This window comes from Phoca vitulina, unplaced genomic scaffold, assembly GCF_004348235.1.
Source record: "Phoca vitulina isolate PV1807 unplaced genomic scaffold, GSC_HSeal_1.0 scaffold77, whole genome shotgun sequence".
NCBI classification, from domain to species: domain Eukaryota; kingdom Metazoa; phylum Chordata; class Mammalia; order Carnivora; family Phocidae; genus Phoca; species Phoca vitulina.
In genome coordinates, this window is record NW_022589780.1 from 2331230 (window position 1) to 2350471 (window position 19242).

The 19242-nt window shown below is 50.1% G+C and overlaps 1 protein-coding gene across 4 annotated transcripts; it reads left to right on the forward strand.

The window, feature by feature from the left end:
• The first annotated feature begins 8983 nt into the window (after positions 1-8983).
• Positions 8984-13665, forward strand: PJA1 (praja ring finger ubiquitin ligase 1). 4 transcript variants are annotated; one of them, XM_032393873.1, is made up of 3 exons: positions 8984-9121; positions 11070-11591; positions 12156-13665. In XM_032393873.1, the coding sequence occupies exons 2-3, from the start codon at positions 11299-11301 to the stop codon at positions 13222-13224; spliced, it is 1362 nt and encodes a 453-aa protein (XP_032249764.1). In that variant the 5' UTR covers positions 8984-9121; positions 11070-11298; the 3' UTR covers positions 13225-13665. The 4 variants fall into 4 exon arrangements, with proteins under 4 accessions (XP_032249764.1, XP_032249761.1, XP_032249762.1 ...); XM_032393870.1 differs by having other exon boundaries at positions 11070-13665; XM_032393871.1 differs by having other exon boundaries at positions 11397-13665.
• The last annotated feature ends 5577 nt before the right edge of the window (positions 13666-19242 follow it).

The window sequence follows — 19242 nt, forward strand, 5'->3', positions numbered from 1 at the left end:
CTGGTCCTCCCATCTCCAGTTTTGCCATCTCGGATCCGTTCTTGACCCCTCCAGAAGGAAGGCCCTAAAACACTCTCCGGTCTGCCTCCCTTCCCACCTCCGGAGGCCGGCTCCCTATGGCCCATTCCACAGGGCAGGCTGTGGCCCATCTTCTCCCTGCTCCTGTCACGTCTCCTGGGGGCTTCGCCTCCCCCCCCACCCCCGCCTTACACTCCAGCCAGCCACACGATGCTGCCCACCTGCCTCAAGCACAGCAGGCTTTGGCTCTGCCCATGGTTCTCTCTGGCCGCGCTCTCCTCCTCTTCTTTTCCGTGAGCAGACATGCGTTGGCTTGTGGCTCGGCAGCGTTCATTCCTCTCCTTTTCCTAGATTCCTCCTTCTTGGCAGTGAACTGCCTGCCTCACTGGGGTAAGGCTGGCGAAATAGTCAATCCATGTGCCTGCCTGCTACCGTGGGAGCCAAAGGGACATAGCCCAGTCTAGCCAGGGAGCTAGGACGAAGTCCTTCATAGGACGAAGTCTGGTCACTGGACACTCTCTTTGGACTTTGGATCTGGAGCAGGTAGTATAAGAATAGAAGACGAGATCATTTTCATCCATTTCAGCGGCAGCGCCCTCTTCAAACCGTCCCTACTTCCTACCCCTCCCCTGCTCCTCCCCAACGCTACCTTTGCTTCTGTCTATACCCCAGCCTGGTTCTCTAGCCTTTTCCTTGATTGTGTAAGCTCCTTGCAGCCTACCCGCGCACCCCCACCCCCGATTCCTTTCTCTTGTCAGTTAGTCAGAGATGGTTTTTCTGTTGCTCGCCACCGAAGGTTTCTGAGAGAAAGCCCAGCTCAGATGTCCCTTCCTCTGCAAAGCGTTCCCTGGTTCTCTGAACATTCTCGTAGCTCCCTGTGCAAAGTGCAACCCTACCCTAGGGTGGTTTTTTTGTTTTTTTTCTGTCCCCTCCACTAGAGTAAGAACTCATGTTGGTCCCACCACGGTAAGCTCAGTGCCTGATCCAGAGTCAAGCATTTAAGGCAACAAACACTGAAGAGCTAAACTAATGAACTGGTGGGTAGCTCCGCCCCTTGTCAGTGCCTTGGACAGGCTCTCATCAACCCCCGGAAACGGAAACGATGTTAGTGGCTGCCTCCCTTGTGAGACTGGCTGGGAATAAGATGAGTGGCTTTCTGTTGGGGGCCCTCATTCTGTCTGTGCTGGGGAAGATGGAGTGGGAGGGGGCAGGGAAGCAGGCAGGGGTGGGGGGCGGGGAGGTGGCTAGCGGAGCGGCTCGGGTGGGAGATGACAGTGAACTGGATTAAGGTGGTGACAGTGGGAACTGAGAGGGGCAGGGGCTGACTGGGGAGGTCGTGAACGGAGCACTAGAAGTGAATATGAAACTCGGTCGCTTCTGGTAATTCTCAAAGCTTCTGGCCATTTGAGATGGCTTCCCGCGCAAGGAGGTGGCAAGGGAGCACGTTGCGTGTGCACGAGAAGGACCGTTAGGGAGGGTGTCACGCCATCTCCAGCATCCCCCTCCCGCCACCAGCCACCATGAAGGCTGCCTGGCCTGTTTTCTAAAGAGCTTCCCCAGGCAGCAGGGGAGAGAGGAGAAGGTGGGGGGCGGCCACCCACACCACTCAGCAGAGGTGAGCTGAGGAGCATCCAGTCCTCTTGTCCCGCGCCCCCCAGCCACTACAGGCTGCCAGGTGCCCTGTTTGGGATGAAAGCTTTTAAAAAACCCATGTGTATGGATGGTCATGCATTCATTTTTGTTCATTTCACTAATACTCACTGAGCCTGGAGCACGCAATGCGCCATGGACCCTGATCTCAAGAAGCTCGGGAGCTGGCGGGGGAGAAGATGCGTAATCAGGCAATTAGGAACCAGTGTGAGCGGGAGGTAAGCACTGGTTGCTATGGGAACACGAGGAGAGGCCACAGCTGCTGTTCTCTCCGAAGAGTGGTGGCAGGCGAAACAGGAGGCCCGAAGCAGGCAGACCTGCTTGCCAGGCCCAGGTCCACACGGCCCGGGCGCCTCGTCCGGCACAGAATCTTCTGGCACAACGAAACCTATCACCTCTCTGCCCCTTCACTGCCTCCCCTAAGAAATGAGAAAGGGGCACATGATACAAAGGCCAAATGAGACCCTGCATGTTTGTGCATGGCCCCTAGCAGATCGAGGCTACGTGGTCGGTGCTAGGAATTTTTTCCGAAACATATCTGTTGGTTGAACGTTTCCCAGGCTACCGGCCACCAGAGGTAGAGCTGTGAACAAGATGGACAAGGCCCCTGCCCTCACAGAGGTTATTGTAATTTGAGAGGAGAGACTGATTAAAAAAACAAAAATCACGGCACAAGTAATTACTCTTGTGATGAGGATCATGATGATGCTACCAGAGTGGTTCAGAGTAGGAGTACGCTAGGGGGCCGGGAAGAAAGACTTCCTGGACGAGGTGACATTTCGGCGAAGATCAGGACGAATTAGTCAGCAAGGAGGTGGGGACGCTGCATTCCAAGTACGGTAGAGCAAGGGGGGTGGTGCAGAAGCAACAGGGAGTCTGGTATGTTCCAGGCAAGGAGAGGTCGGTGGAAACTGGGGTGGGAAGGCACAAAAGAGGTGGGAATGGGGGATGTGGGAAAGATGGGCGGGGCGCCAATGAATCCGAGCCTCTGGGCTGTGGTGAGTTCACACTGGATCCTAGGATGACCCCCAAGTGCCAATGCTACTCTGACTCCCATAGCTGATCAACTTACTTGGCAGTACCCGAGGCAGGGCCAAGATCAAGGGGCTTGACTCAGAGCCAACTTGTAGAAGCTTCTGGAGTACAAAAGCTGCCAGAGGCCCTGGAAGATGTTTGGGCCCAAACTCTTATTTGGCAGGTGGGAACACAGGAGGCCCAGAGGCCCAAGAAAGACTTGTTCAGGGTCCCCTGACAAGCAGAGCTGTCAGATCTGGAACCAGAACCCAGTCTGAGAGGCCACCCAGGGCTTCAGGCCTCGGCAGAAGTCGGAAGGTGGGGTGGTTTTTGTTTTTGTTTTTGTTTTTTTGGAGATGCCATTGTCTCTCCCTCTCAGGGTAACCGGCAGGCTTTCCAGTTCTTTCTTGCCCTCTTGCACCTCCCCTAGTGTTCTTCTTTTCAAAAAGGTACATTTTCCATAACCTCAGCTCCTCATTTGCTTATCCTCCACCCTTCTATTGTGAGCGGGGTAGCCAGGGGCAGGGCCTGGATCCCAGGCTGGGCCCAAAGGAGCCACTCCTGTGCCAGTGACTGAGGTATCTCCCGGGCTTACACCCTGGCTTCTGCCCTCGCCACTCCCCCCAGTCATGTTCCATGAGCAAAGCTCTCCCTGATGACATGATCACACCACTTCCCTGCTTTCAGCCGCCGTCTAATACCATCTCTCCATTGCCGAGATGAGAACAGTGAGGCCCAGGGAGGGGAGGGGAGGGGGGACCCACCCAGGGTCTGGCCCCACCCATCTGTGCACTATGTTCTGGCCTTGTGACTCTGCCTATCCCCACCCCCTGCCCTGCCCTACCATCTCCCAGTATCATCAACTGGCTCCCTTCTCTCTCTGTTGATGGAAGCACAGACCTACCAAGGGTCGAAGGGAAACCCTGTGGAGAGAGGGTGGCCCAGTGCTGCCTGAGCAGAGGCTGCAGGGGGAAGGATGAGGGGAGCCTGTTCTCTGCCTCTCTGGCTTAGCTGGTGTCACTTACCAGCTAGCCCTCTACTCACCCTTGCAGCTTGGGGCCAGGGGTTCAGCCATGGATAAAGTAAGCCGCTCTACGTCTCCACCAGGAAATGCCCCAATTGGTAGGCCTCCCTTCTAGTCAGGAACGGAGGCCACCGCACTCTTCCTGCCTCAGGCCTGGAAGCAGCCAGCTTTGGAGTTGATGCTCCTGGCCTCAAATTCCGGGCTCTGCCACCTCTAGCTGAGTAGCCGTGGACAAATCCCTTACAATCTCGGAGCCTCGGCTTCCCCAGTGGAACATAAGCATTGCTACCTTAATAGCTTATAGCTACCTTTATAGCTAGCTATAAAGATTCAGTGAGCGAGTGTATGTAAAGGACCTGGCAGATGATAGGGGCTTGACAAGTGTCAGTCTCCTCCCCACGCTCTGGGCTTGCCCCTCTGGCCCCACTCCCAGCAATCTCTACCTGATTTCTGCCAGAGATCCTTGGGGAGAGGCTGGGACCAGATCTTGGCAAGAGCTTCTTGGCTCTGGGGAGAAGAGAAGGGAGCTGTGTCCCACAGTAGACAGTCCTAATCCCTGAAACTCAGCAGGAGGCACGCAATGTGAAGTTAAGCCAGGGGAAAGGATGAAGGGCAGGAGAGATTGGAGGGATGGAGGAGGAGGCAGGTGGCTTTGGAGCCTGTGGGACGTCAGGACAGCAGGGAGAGGGCCAGACAGCATGGGGGCCCATCCTGCTGGTCCAGGCAGTGCCAGACAGTTAGGAGAGACAAAGGAGGGGGCCTCTGGGCTGCAGACTGCTTGAACCTCTCTGGATGGCAGCTACTCTTAGGTTCTCCTGGGGCCCAGCATCTCTGTCTCATTGGGACCCAACCAGGCTCTAACATGAGACTCAGCCCAGCCCCATCCAGCTTCAGACATCTGGCCCCCCACCCCACATCCCTGCTCTGTCCCCACTACCTTGAGCCAGGCTCAGAGTTTGTTGCCCTCATTGTCTGTCTCCACAGCCAAACCCCTGCTGCCCATTCCGATCAGGGCTTCCTTTGGATCCATTATTACCTACCACCCAGACGTCCCCAAACATCTCTGACTTAGACTTTACAATTATTCTTCACAAGGCATTCCCCTCTGTCTCCAAAGTCATCAGCATTCATTGTTACAAAGAGGACTTAAATTTTAAGGCTCAGGATGCATGTGGCTGAAATGTATCCACTCGCTTCCCTGCCCCCTCCTGCAACCAGGAGCATGGCCAGAAAGATGCCAAGCAGGGGTCAGTGAAGTCTGGGGCCAGGAGCGGCCCTCCATCTCCAACTCTGGTGATGACTGAGTCCGTGGCCTGGATCAGAGCTGATTGTGTAGCCGGGATTAAGGCTGAGTTTGTGACCAGGTTCAGGGCTCAGTCTTACCAGGGTTCATAAGTTTCTTTTGGTCGCAAGCAACAGAGTTCAACTCTGGCTAACTTGGGCAGAAGATAAAACCGTATTTCAAAGATCCTGGGCTGGTTTTCGGAATTGATTGATTTGCACATGACTCAGCTCCAATCTTCCCAGTGTCTGTGTGTCTCCTTTTGAGTTTCTTTTTTTTTTTTTTTTAAATATTTTTATTTATTTATTTGACAGAGAGAGACATAGCAAGAGACAGAACACAAGCAGGGGGAGTGGGAGAGGGAGAAGCAGGCTTCCCGCTGAGCAGGGAGCCCGATGCGGGGCTCGATCCCAGGACCCTGGGATCATGACCCGAGCCGAAGGCAGACGCTTAACGACTGAGCCACCCAGGCGCCCCTCCTTTTGAGTTTCAAATCCCTAGGAGAGGAGGCTAGTTGGCCCAGCATGGGTCAGCAGTCGGTGCTCTAGGATCAGTCAAGCTAGCCATGGTGCAGGGCCACACATTGCCCATGGAAATGGGAAGGGCCCCAGTCTCGGGGAAAAAAGCAATCTGGCATCATCTACTACATCATTCGACCTGGCAATCCTACTTCCGGGACATTATTCCATGGAAAGGAAAACCCTGGCACCTAAGGACCTATAAATACAAAGACATGTAAGACAGCGTTGCTCACCGTGTTAAAAACAACAACAACAACAACAACCCTGAGAATCATAATCATCTATCAGTAGGCTGATGGCTGAATAGATTATGGCAAATCCACAACATGAATACTAGGCAGCCACTGAAGATTAGTAATTCAAGCCCTACCAGTTGATTTTGGGGGGTATTATTTAGTAAGAACAGCAAGAAGTGCAAAAATCTATAGCTGATCCCGTTTTAATAAAAAAGGACAGGCAAAAACCCATGCACACAACACACATATACACATACGCACATAAGTATATGTCTATCTGTATACGATTATTCACGTATAAAGAAAAACATGAAATAATGAATACTAGGTTACTGAAGTAGGTTATGGGGAGCAGTGGTACAGATAGAAGAGGGAGACAAGTACACAGAAGAAAAGGCTGTAATTTTTTTTAATGCACACAGGATTTCATTTGAGTATATCTAACATTCTATATTATCATATATATATATGAAATTAGCAGCACATATTTTCCCCAGGTTTTCATTTGTGCTTTACTTTACTTAGAATTGTTTATCTATCTCTATATTTTTGCCTGCCAGAAGATTTTGTTTTTATGTAATTGAGCCTTTTTCTTTTGTTTGCTCCTGTATGTTTTGTCAAACTTACAGAGGTCTTGTCTCCAGGATTTTAAAAAACTTTCCCCCGTGGTTTGTTTTAAGTACTTTTATAAATTCATATGGACATTTAAAGAAAACACCAATTAGGAGAAGATATTTGCAACTGTACAAATATAACCAACATCTGGTCTCTGGGATATAGAAAGAATTCCTAGAAATAAATAAATTGGTACAATCACTTTGGAAAATGGATTGGCAATATCTGCTGAAGTTGAGATGCTCCTATCCATGTCCTGGCCCAGTGAGCGCCACTTCCTGGAGTTTCTGCCCTCGTGTAATCCCCTCCCCATGAGTGTGAGCTAGACCTACTAATTCATTTTTAATAAGTAAAATATGGTAAAAGTGTTAGGATGTCACTCCTGAGATCCGCCTTGAAGAAACATTAAAAGAAATTCTTCAGGAAGAAAAAAAATGATATAGGTCAGCAACTTGTATCTACATTTAAAAACAATGGAGGATTTGAGAAAGAATAAATGGAAGTATAAATAAGATAAAAGTTTGCATTTTTCTTCTTCTTAACTGATCTCACAAATAACAGTGTGTTCAAAAAAATAATAGCAGCAATGTAATGGATGATAATGGCTTATGGATAAGCAAAATGAATGAAAACAATGTTATAAGGGACACGAGGGAGGAATTGGGAATACTCTGTTACAAGGTTCCTACACTACCCACGAAGTAGTGTTGTGTCACTTGAAAATGGGCTTGGATTACTTGCAAATGTACATCGCAAACTCAAGGGCAACCACTAAAAAACGTAAAAATAAGCAATATAATTGAAATTATAAAAGAGAGGAGAATGGATTAAAAAAAAGAAAAGACCCAAGTATATGTTGTTTACAAGAAATCCATTTTAAATATAAAGACATAGAGAGATTAAAAGTAAATGGATAGAGGAAGGTATACATTAATAAAAAGAAGGCTGGAGTAACTATGTTAATTCCAAACAAAGCAGATTCCAGAACAAGAAACATTATCAGGGATAAATCCGGGCATTACATAATGATAAAGGGTATCAGTTCAGATCTGAGAATCTGAAGAAAATAAATTTGCTCAATCTGTATGACAGGTACATGCAAATGTGCATTTTATGCTCTACTTTTCTGTATATTTGAAATACTTTAAATTTTTTGATAAAAATGCATCCTTTCTTGAGTACAAATATATAGAGAGAGATTAGGTTTACTAATTGCATTGCTCAGTCTGTCTATATCCTTACTTATTTTGTAATCTGTTTGGTTCATTTATACCATAACAAGTGTGGTTAAGTCTCCCACTATAATTGAAAACTTTCTGATCTCTCTTCATATTTCTAACATATTAGCCTCATATACTTTGAAATCACATTGTTTGGCATAGGAAGCTTACTGACTGCATCTTCTCTGTGAATGAAACAACCTGTTTTGTTCTCGTTAATATTTTTCACTTTGAGTTCTTGATTTTTCTTATATTAACATTGCTACATGTCTCTTCCCTCCTTTCTTCTTTCTTTTTAAAATTCCTTCCTTCCCCTCCCTCCCTCCCTCCTTCCTTCCTTCCTTCCTTCCTTCCTTCCTTCCTTCCTTCCTTCCTTCCTTCCTTCCAGTATTTAACTGGCATATATTTTCCATTTCTATATCTGCTTTAAGTGAAACTCATATAAACAGCATATAACCAGATTTCAAAAAAACAAAATACTTAAAAGGAGAGTCTGCTTTTTTCTAGGTGTGAATCCACACTACATACTGATATATTTGGATTTATTCCTGCCCTTTTTAAAAATATCCTTTCTTGTTGCCTCGTGCCCCACTTCTGCCCTTTTTGATAGATTGAATTTTTCTCTTGGTTCTACATATTATTTCTTTATACATACATTCCACATATTATTTCTTTACACATACATCTTATTTCTATTATGTTGTGACCCCTAATATTTCTTGTTCTTCTATTATGCATTTTATTTCCAAGAACAAAACTTTGCTATTGTCGTGAACATGGGGAGTCTTTACATTCGATGTAAATATTAAAGATACATTGTAAAGTGCAATTGAAAAAAAAAAGAGTTCGGAGTTAGTGAAATTATACAAATCCAAAAGGTATAGGTATAGTATTTTTTAAACTGCAGTACGATTACCAGATCGTGAACAGGTATTGCGCTTCATGACTGATCATTTCTTTTGGATAGAGAAGCTTGATTTTGTAATTAACAGCAACAAATTCTACTGTAAACAGTTCAATTGCTTCAATTACGAGGTTAAAAAAAATTACAACCCTAGATATATAGTTCCACATCTTCCATACTTCTGGTACAAACCGTAACACATAACATAGGGTATGATATATTATTATAATTACTTTAGCATTGGAATTAATCAGAAAGAATGTGTAGATTTCATCTTTAAAAAAAACACCAGAACAGGAGGGAGTATGGCTAAATGTTTAACATTGTTAAAGCTGGCGGTTGGTTACATTTTTTGCTGTCCTTTTCAGTATCCTTGACGATTTCATCATTTAAAATGAAATAATGCTTTGGGGCCCACCCTGATTTGTCGAGAACAGCTGCCGCCCCCGCCACATCAAGGGGGCGGGCCCCAGCGACGCCACAATCACTTCCTCCGCCGCAGTCGCCGCCCGCCCTGTTGCTGTCTGCCGGGGGAGGAGCTGGAGACCAGGAGCCGCGGCTCCGGCGCTCGGTCTGGCGGTCGGAGGTCCGAGAGCTCTGCGCCTCGCGAAAGCAAGCGTGCGGGGGTCAGGACTGGGTGAGTGAAAGGCTGTTTCTTTCCTCGCTTCATCCAGACGGGGCGGTGGGACAGCTGGCCGGGCATGGGGGCGAAGATTCGGGGTCCTCTAGCGAACAGATTTGCAGGCTCGCTCCTTGGGAAGGGGTGGGGCGGGCGCACGACCTGACTGCAGAGGGAGGCCTGTGTCCCCCGACCTGTCTGGGGGCTCCGTCCTCCGTCCCCCAGCCCGTTCCGCGTGGCGCGGCCCCCACTCGAATGGCTTTAACCGCTGTTTGAGAAGGGGAGTGGTGGTCGGGGCCCTCTCCTCCTTCCTCCCTTCTTGGTCCCTTGGCAGAGCACTCCACGGCCTTTCTTCCCCCATTTTGCAGTTGTTTTGCTGAATGGTAAATTGTTAAGATTTTTAGGTAAATATATTATAGTTCCCAGGAAAATAATTGTTGTCGGAAAAAAACAAATTATTCCCAGGGAGAAACTAGACCCTCACACGCCTTTTCTTTCTTTTTTCCCCCTTCCCTGGCCAGTGGTTTGGATTTGCGGTTTGAGCCGATAACGTTTCCCGCCCCCCACCCCCATCCCTCATTATGACATTGCGGCCCCCTCCCCCTCCCCACGTCTCGCTTGTGTGGGCAGGGACCTACACATACACGCATGCATGCGTGGCACGCGCGCGTGCATGCACACGCACGCGGGCGTACATACATACACACATGCAGCCCCCTCCCTGCACCCCCCCCCATACTCAAGGTTCTGGCACATCCCCTTTCCCTTGCACACATGGACACACACACATACACATCCTCTTGCACACTGTCACACCCTCCAGTGCCTTTCCCTGCTTCTCACTGCCTGCCACATACACACCTCCAGAAGCAGCCCCCTCTTTCTGCCTCTGTATGCTCTGGTGAGTGCATACACACACACGCGCGCACGCACACACACACTCACACACCCCTTCTGGGGCTGCCTTAGCCCCTGCCTGCCACATACACACATAAGGATATCCTTTGATTGCTGGCCCCTCTTTCGTATGCCACATACATTCGTCTGCACCCCCACACTCTCATTCACCCAGCCCTCACAAATGCTCCCAGCCCTGCTCCCTGTCTGCTACGTATGTGCACAGACAGCCCTCCTCTGCTGCTCCCTGCGGTGCACACACTCACACAAATCCTTCTCCAGGGACACCAAGCCCCCTCCCTGCTAGCCAGCTTCATGAATACACATATTTCTCTGATTGCTGACCCCTGTTCCGCCCACTGGCCACCCGCGCATCCCTCTCCTGTGCTGTCCCTCTCGTGGATGCACTGGCTCACGCTGACACGTCTCCATTGTTGCTTCCCATTTTGCCGAACACACGCGCACAGACCATAGGCCACCCCTGCCTGGTGCCACCAGACCCTTCCTTGTCTGCCACAGACACGGTACACAGGCGTCCGTCCACAGAGTTGCAGCCGCTGCACATACAACCACGCATGCACATTGTCTTTCTGTCATGCTTACACACACCCCTCTCCTCTGAAGCCAGCCCCACCCGCACCTGTCATTTTCCTACCGACATCCAGAATGGGTCTCATTCTGCCTGACACTAATGCCTCTTCCCGACACACCTGCCCCCTCCCCCTACAAACACAGGCATCTCTCCGCGGCAGGATGGCTTCCCCCCTTCACCTGCCCCTCTCCTCCTGACAGACACGTAGGCACTCATGAACACGTGGGGATCTATATTTTCCATCCTATTCCAATTTGCATTTCTCCTGTCTGCAGGGCTCAGAAAAGACGCAGACACCCCATAAAATAACCGCAACAGTCTCTCCGCTTCCATGTTGGCATAATTCCACAGTGCTTCACCCACCTTCCCAGCGTCCAGTCATCCCCCCCCTACCTTCTGTCAGATTCTCCCCTAAGTCTGGCTCTCCTATCCGCCCAGTTTTGTAATCATTTTGCCAACATTAAAAATGTGTTCCAGGTCTACACCTGACAGTCACTGGAATGCTACTTCAGGCCTTAGAAGAAAGTGAAACTAATTGTAAAGGTCCCTTATTCTTTCTGTTACCTGCCTGCTGAAGTGGAAATAGATCTCCCTGTTCTTTTATTACGAACTGATTTGACGTTCCCATCTCCAAAGCTTTGTGCAGGGAGCAGGAACCTTTCCACTCGAGCCCCAGCTGTATTGGAAACCCTCCTAAGTCAGAGCCATGGGTCAGGAATCTAGCAAGCCTGTATGGCCCAAGCCGGCAGGAGGGTATCAGTCCAATACAGGCAGGAGGTATGGAAGAAGGCATGCTTATGTCAGTTTCAGGCCATCCACGAGCCAGCAGGAAAGGATTTCCGGCCAGAGAAAGACGACATCCGAAGTCCCAATGCACAGATCAGCCCCCAGTCAAACCACCAAGAGGAGCCGGTCGCCATTTTCCATCCCTCGTCGTAGTTGGGAAGACAGTGAGAGCCCTGGAGCCGGCCTGAATGTTGATAATGAGGACTACTCCAGGTACCCACCAAGAGAGTACAGGGCCTCGGGTGGCAGAAGAGGAATGGCTTATGGACATGTTGACTCTTTTGGGGCAGATGATAGCGAGGAGGAGGGGGCTGGGCCTGTTGAGCGAGCGCCAGTGAGAGGGAAAACTGGCAAGTTTAAAGATGATAAGCCGTATGACCCAGAGAAAGGGGCCAGGTCTTTGGCTGGGGTGCCCCCACAGTTCTCTAGCTTTAAGCGTGATGTGAGAGAGGAACTTGACAAGTTAGACCTGGCCCCTGCGGCAAGACGCTCTGCTAGCAGAGCCGAGTTCCTGCAGCAGAATAGCATGGCCTCTCAGACATCTGCTGAAGGCAAGGTGGCTACCGCTGGCGACAGCCTGGAGAGGCAGAGACGGGGCCAGAATGTACCTGCCCGTCCCAGCAGGGCTCCTGTGAGTATTTGTGGTGGTGGGGAAAACACCCCAAAGAGTGCAGAGGAGCCGGTGGTGAGGCCCAAAATCAGAAATGTGGCGAGCCCCAACTGCGTGAAACCAAAAATATTTTTTGATACTGATGATGATGATGATATGCCACATAGTACTTCCAGGTGGAGGGATACTACCAGCACTGCGGAAGGCCGCTCGGATGGCCTAGCAAGAAGAGCCAGAGGCGAGAGTTCAAGTGGCTACTCGGAGCCGAAGTACCCCGAAGACAAGCGGGAGGCCAGGAAGGACCAAGTGAAGCCGGAGAAGGTGCCAAGACGCCGACGGACCATGGCCGACCCTGACTTCTGGACGTACAGTGACGACTACTACAAATACTGTGATGAAGACTCGGACAGCGACAAAGAGTGGACTGCTGCTCTGCGTCGCAAGTACCGCGCTCGAGAGCAAAACCTGTCGTCCAGTGGGGAAAGCTGGGAGACCCTGCCGGGGAAAGAAGAGCACGAACCCGAGCAAGTGAGAGTGAGTGGTGGAGCGGCCGCCAGCCCCAGCGCGGGGGCCAGTGGGGGCGGCGGCGGCGGCGGCGGCAGCGGTGGCGGCGGCAGTGAACTTGAAGAAATCCAAGGAGCATCTCTTCGGGAAGAGGAGCAGGCATCCCCGAGAGAAGGCGAAGTTCCTTGGCTCCAGTACAACGAAAACGAGAGTAGCAGCGAGGGGGATAATGAATCGGGCCAGGAGTTTCCGCAGCCCGGGGTATTCATGCTGGATGGAAACAACAACCTTGAAGACGACTCCAGTGTGAGCGAAGACCTCGAAGTGGATTGGAGCCTCTTTGACGGGTTCGCAGACGGCTTGGGGGTGGCTGAAGCCATCTCCTACGTGGATCCTCAGTTTCTCACCTACATGGCACTTGAAGAACGCCTGGCCCAAGCGATGGAAACCGCCCTGGCGCACCTGGAGTCTCTCGCCGTGGATGTGGAGGTGGCCAACCCGCCGGCGAGTAAGGAGAGCATCGACACTCTCCCCGAAATCCTGGTCACCGAAGATCACAGCGCAGTGGGGCAGGAAATGTGTTGCCCCATCTGTTGTAGTGAATATGTGAAGGGGGAGGTGGCAACCGAGTTGCCTTGCCACCACTATTTCCACAAGCCGTGCGTGTCCATCTGGCTTCAGAAGTCAGGCACCTGCCCCGTGTGCCGCTGCATGTTCCCTCCCCCACTCTAAGTCCGCGGCTCTTTGCTCCTGGTCAGATGATTTTCCCCATCTGAAACCCACAATACTGCAGGAGCCCTCTCAAAATTAACAATTGAAATGAAACCAGTGATTAATCTACACCTGTTGATTCCTTGTGATTATTTCCAATGTGAAAACGGTTGTGTGCGATTGCATTAAAAATCACATTGTCTCTCTTAGAGGTTAGAAAAAAGGAAGACTAAACTTTCTAAGCGCTACTTGAGATTGCAGTAAAAACATACAGTTTCTAACCTAAAGTTGAAATAAGTTGCATTTGTTTTCTTCAGTAGACTATGTTGCTGTTAACCGTAATGTCAAGTTTATCTGTTAACTATGTCCGGAAGGCATCATCATTTCTGTTGCATGTTATGGGTTAATGTTCCTGTAATTGCAGTGCCGTAAAAGCTTATTAAAGTTCTTCTTTTGGTTTTACATGGTATAGTGGAATTGTTTGGTTTTGTCTAAAATGGTGGTACTAAGTGACTTTATAATTGATCCCTTGCACCTGCATCCGAAATAGGGTTTTGTGGGTTGTTTATTTTGTTTTGTTTTGTTTTGTTTTCCTGGTGTTCCCAACAGTAGAAAAACTTGAGTGTCACTGGAAATGCTGACTCCAACAACAGCAAAAAATTAAGGGTGACGATTTCTAAAAGTAGGAATAAAGTCTAGGACTGTCAAACTACTCTAGGGGCAAAGGTCACATAGAGAAGTACCCCGTCAGTCTGTGGGAAGGAAAGAGACAATGCAAAAACATGGTGAAAATAAAGAACAATGGTAGAAACAAATCCAAAATGAGTATGGGGCGGGGGGGAAGGAGTTAAAAATCCCCTTTCAGGAAATAGAAACTCTCAGAGCCGGGCGCCAGGCTGGTTCAGTTGGTAGAGCTTGTGACTCTTGATCTCGGGGGGTGTGAGTTCGAACCCCATGTCGGGTGTGAATAAATAAAATCTTAGAAAAGAAAAGAAACTCTTGAGAGGAAATGGGCAACCCCCCCCCCCGATAACAAACAAATCTTTCTGCTGACTGTATACCTTGACACAGTGACATGAAAGGATTAGGATAGAAAAATATATACCAGACAAGTGCTGTGACAAATATCGATACCCACTTACACAGAGTGAACAGGTTTTAACATTTGGCCATATTGGCTTCCAATCTGTCTGTCTCTCTCCAATAAATAGAATCTTTCAGGCACAAGTGAAGTTCCTCACCTGTCATATTTACTTTCCTTCTTCCACAGAGGTAAGCACTACCTAGGAAATGGTGTGTTTACTTCTCGTCTGTGTTTTTAGACGTACGTGTGTGTATGTATATGTATATGTATATGTGTACATATATATGTATATGTGTGTATATATCCATAGCCAATATAGAGTGTTTATGTTTTCTAAGTGGACATAATTGATAGAATCTATGTATGTATGTATCGTTTTGCAACTTGATTTTTTCACTGAGCATTGTTTTTGAGATTTAACCATTTTGATACATATAGCTCTAGTTCATGCACTTTAACTGCTGTATAATAGACGTTCAGTTGTATGAATCATCACAATTTTATCCATCCCCTTATTGGTGGGCATGTAGGTTCTTTCCAGTGTTTTGCAGCAATGAATATACTTAAAAGATGTCTCTCTGTGCCCATGTGTGAGTTTCTCTAGGGGTAAGTACGCGGAGATGAGGTTCCTGGGTCTTTAGGCTTGGAGGGGAAATTTTGGGGTCCTTTGGGCTTATTAAGCATCTTCCTTCTAACCAGATATTGCCAAACTGCTTTCCCAAGCGATTGTGCTAATCCATGCTCCTACCGGCAGTTTATGGGAGCTGTTTTTAGCTCCAACAGCCTGGATGTGGTTAATGTTCAACCTCACGGGTGATCAGTGACATATAAACTAACAGAACGGTGAAACATACTGTGTCCATCAGAAAGCCATAGTTTTTCTTCATGATAATATCTAATTTGGGCTAGGAAAAAAACAAACACAAGTGATAACAGCCTTGTTGGGGAACAGTTTGGGGAGTAGCTAACCTTTCAAGATGCAAAATGGCGCATGTCTTTCAGCCCAACTTAGATCCTTGGTGGTATGGAGCTAATACTGTACAGCAGTTAAGAACTGTATGTGCTGAGGAAAGATCTCCCAAGGCACACTGTATATCATAATGCATCAAAGTGTCTGGAAGGCTGCATACCTAACTGATGGCAGTGGCCACCTCTGGGGAGGGACAGGGCGTTGGGGGGAACAAAGAGCAAGGAAGGGGGCTTTAGAGTTTTTCACCTGCAATCATTAATTTGCTTGATTGTCGTACAGTGGCACTGAATTTCATGAATATTAACAAAATAAGTAAAATCAAAACAATTCCCAATGTAAAAAAAGAGAGAGAGTGAGAGTTGATGCTGATTCGGTCACTGCAAGTCCAGAAACATGGGTGGAAGCCACAGCAATCCTTTCTTTGTCCCCCGCAGCCATTGTGTGTGCCCCCCTTGGCCTTCAGCCAGCACCTCAGCTGTCCCGGGGAGTCAGAAGTCCGTGACCTTAGAGGGCTCTCGATGGCTGGGCTTGTGGTGGTTGGCCTCACGTTACCCTTGGCTGTGCCCCGACTGGTACCATGCCAGGGGGTATGGTAGGGGCACCCTTGGGGCCTGGTTATCTTCCTCCTTGCTCCCTTGCAGAGTGGCGGCCCTGATTTCCCTTAGAGACACAATTAGTAAATCCACGGAAGGGGCGGGGGGGGGGGGGGGGCCTCCTCTCTGGCGCCTGCAGCCCCCTGCTGGTCTTGGAGAAGCCTGTCGCCACAGGGGCTCCTGCTGGAGGCGTGGCGCTCCCGAGGAGGGCCAACTACAAGGCCCGAGACCTGGGCCCCAGGCTCTGAGTCACCAGGGCTCAGGCAACCGGGACCTCAGTTAAGCACGTCAGACACTTGTGCCCAATACCTTAGGTCTGGAGGGGGAGGAAGTCAGAGGAGTTGGGGGCCACGAAGCATTTCCTCCTGCGCCACCGTGGTGGTGGCGGCGGTGGCCGCGGTGGGGGACCGTGCTGCCAATGCTAGAGGCCCAAAGCTCCTGTGTGGGATGTGGCTGTGTCCTTGGATGCCCAGTTCCCCTTTTCCCGCCAGTTTCTGATTCTCCGGCCTCCCCGACTCTTTCCCGAGCTCCCCCATGGCTTTCCAAGAAAACCGTCTTGTTTAAATGAACTAGGGTTGGTTTCTGTTGTTTCTAACCAAGAATCCCAAATGGCACACTTGCCAACCCCATACCCCACTTTTGTGCCTGTTTTTTAGTCACATGAAATACCTGGAATGGCAAAGGGTCAGGCAATTTCTGTTGACAACACAGTGGACCCGTTACTGGCACCTGGAGCCTTGGGTCTAGAACAGCAGGCTTCGGGCCCCTACACAGGAAGCAGTCCTTTTGGACAGTCGGTCATTTGGCACGTTCAGGAAAGGTGCCGCCCACCACACTAGACTTCTTGGTTTCTGGACTTGTTTCCTGGCTGTGGGATAAAGAGCCCCACATTGTGGCCACTGATTTGGAGTATAAACCACTGTGTCTTGTAAGACAGCACCCCAGATTCCCGAGGTGGTCCCCCTAGCTAACGCTACAGCTGAACTGTCATGGGGCCTTTCCCGGCTCGAAGGTACTACCTTCTCTTAGCCCTCTGTTCTAGCTACATCCTTCCACGTCTGTGCCTGCACCTCTGACCTGAAATGCCCTTTCCAGTCAGTTCTACCCATCCTTTAAAAAGTCCTGTTCGCGTGCCAGCTCCTGAGAATGGTACTTTCTGACACACCTAGCTCCTTCGCTCTCTGGGTCCTATCTCTGTGAGGCCTTGAGGTCAGGAGCTCTCATTCCGGAGTCAGCCCCATAGGCCTGGCACTCAGTGCTTGCCTCAGAAGTATTCAGCAACGCTTGTGGACAGGACGGATGAGCTCCTCTCTCAAGGTGGGCGTGAGGCAGGGGTTGTGTTCGGACGACCCGGGAGAAACCATGGGGTCCTGGCCCAACCAGGCGCTTCAGAACCGGCCTTAGCCCCACTCCCACCCCCAGCTTCTGCCGCCCTGCCCCCCCACCCCCCCCACCTCCTCTTACCACCCTCCATCCCATTTTCTGTTTGTCCTGCTGAGTTCCCCAGTGTTTCGGAGACTGTTCTCAGGCCCAGGGCCTGTAGCTAAAAAAGCGGTGCTCCTCTTGAAGATGGAAAAATATGAGACAACAACCAGTCTCAAGACACCTTTCTGTGGCCTGGGCTGATTGTCCGTGAGCACCGGCCTGGAGCAAGCTTTCAGCCTGACTTGGCATTCTCATCTGCACAATGGGACTTTGCCACCAGGCAGGTCGCTGCAGGCTTCGGCTGACCCCTGCATGCCTCTCGCCCTACTCCCTCCAGACTGTACTATCCTAGAACATCAGCGAGGCTTCCTAATCCCTTACGTGGGGATATGATTTCCCCCCAGACCCCTTCACATTCAGGGGGATGTCACTGGATCCTCCCATCAACCCTGGAAGGTGAACTGTAAGGACACTGAGGTTCGGAAAGGTGGCGAGCGTTCTGAAGAGACGGAGGATGTCTGCCTGGCCGGGGAGGGCAGCAGCCGTCCCGGCCCCAGTGTGGTGAGGAGCGGGTAGGGGTGCGGTCCTCAGCGTCAAGGTCCAAGCTGGCTCCGGCTGGACTCCGCTCAGGTGCTCTGGTCACAGGCAGCACAGCCTGCCAGCTTCCCGGCCCAGGGGGCATCCGGACGAGAGGGCACCAGGCATCTGGATGGGAAGAGGAGAAACAAGACACGCGATTGTAGAGGGGTTCTGCCACAGGAGCTGGGGAGCGGGAGAAGGTAACGGCTTATAGTGGGAGGAATGTGGCTAAAGCAGGGCCTGGAAGCCAGCCCGAAGGAAGGTAGGGACTGGGCACCAAATGCATGAAGACAAATCTCCAGGGAACCCAGGGGAATGGAGCCCAAGGCGCTGCTCGGCCCAGACCATACTTGCATTCAGCGAACACGGTCCTGCCCATTCTGCACTCGGAGCTGAGGGTTCAGAGCTGCCTGGGTTAGTTCAACAGATATTTATTGACCCTCCGCCTGTGGCGTGTTGGACGGGAACCTGCAAGGATGAATAAGGCTTACTTAGTCCTTCCCTCAAAGAGCTCATAGTCTAGGGTGGGAAACAGACTTGTAAAGAGAGGATGGCAACCTTCGGTGGAAAGTGCTACATGGAAGTAAACACGGGGTGACGTGTAAGCAAAGAGCCTGGCTGGCTGCGCTGGGAAGGGAGGCTTGTCGGAGGCATCCCAGATGGGGCCACTCTGAAGGCATGAATAGGCATTAGCCAGGTGAAGAAAGGGAGGCAGGGAGGTTAGGATGGGCCCTCTGAAACATTATCAGTGAGAGTGTCAATTGGCGCGTTTGAAGGGCCCTTCAGTGAAATGTATTAGCATTTAAAATCCGCACACCCTCTGACCCAGCAATTCCACTAGTAGAATTTCTCCTACATGAGCAAAAGCACAAGGTTGTTTGTACAAGGATATTTATTGTTGCATTGTTCGTAGTAGCAAGAGACTGGAAAGCATTTCCATGTCCATCACTAGCGGCCAGCTTAAATAAATCATGGCTCAGTCATCAGATGCGTCACTAGATAGCCTTTACCCAGATGAGGCTGATCCACAGCTATTGCCATGTAAGAATATCCAAAAGCCGAGGAGTTATAAGAGGGAGGCATAGAACAGTGAGGACAGGGGCGCCCGGGGGGCTCAGTCGGTTAAGGGTCTGCCTTAGGCTCAGGTCGTGATTCCCGGGGTCCTGGGACCGAGCCCCGCATCAGGCGCCCTGCTCATCGTTGGGGAGCCTGCTTCTCCCTCTGCCCCTCCCCACACATGTGCTCTCCCTCCCTCTCTCTCTCTCTCTCAAGCAAATAAATAAAATCTTAAAAAAAAACTAAAAAGAACATGAGGACAGTTACCATGCATGTTTCACAAGAGAAACACGCACATCTGTGCTTACCTGTACACAGAATGTCTCTGGAAA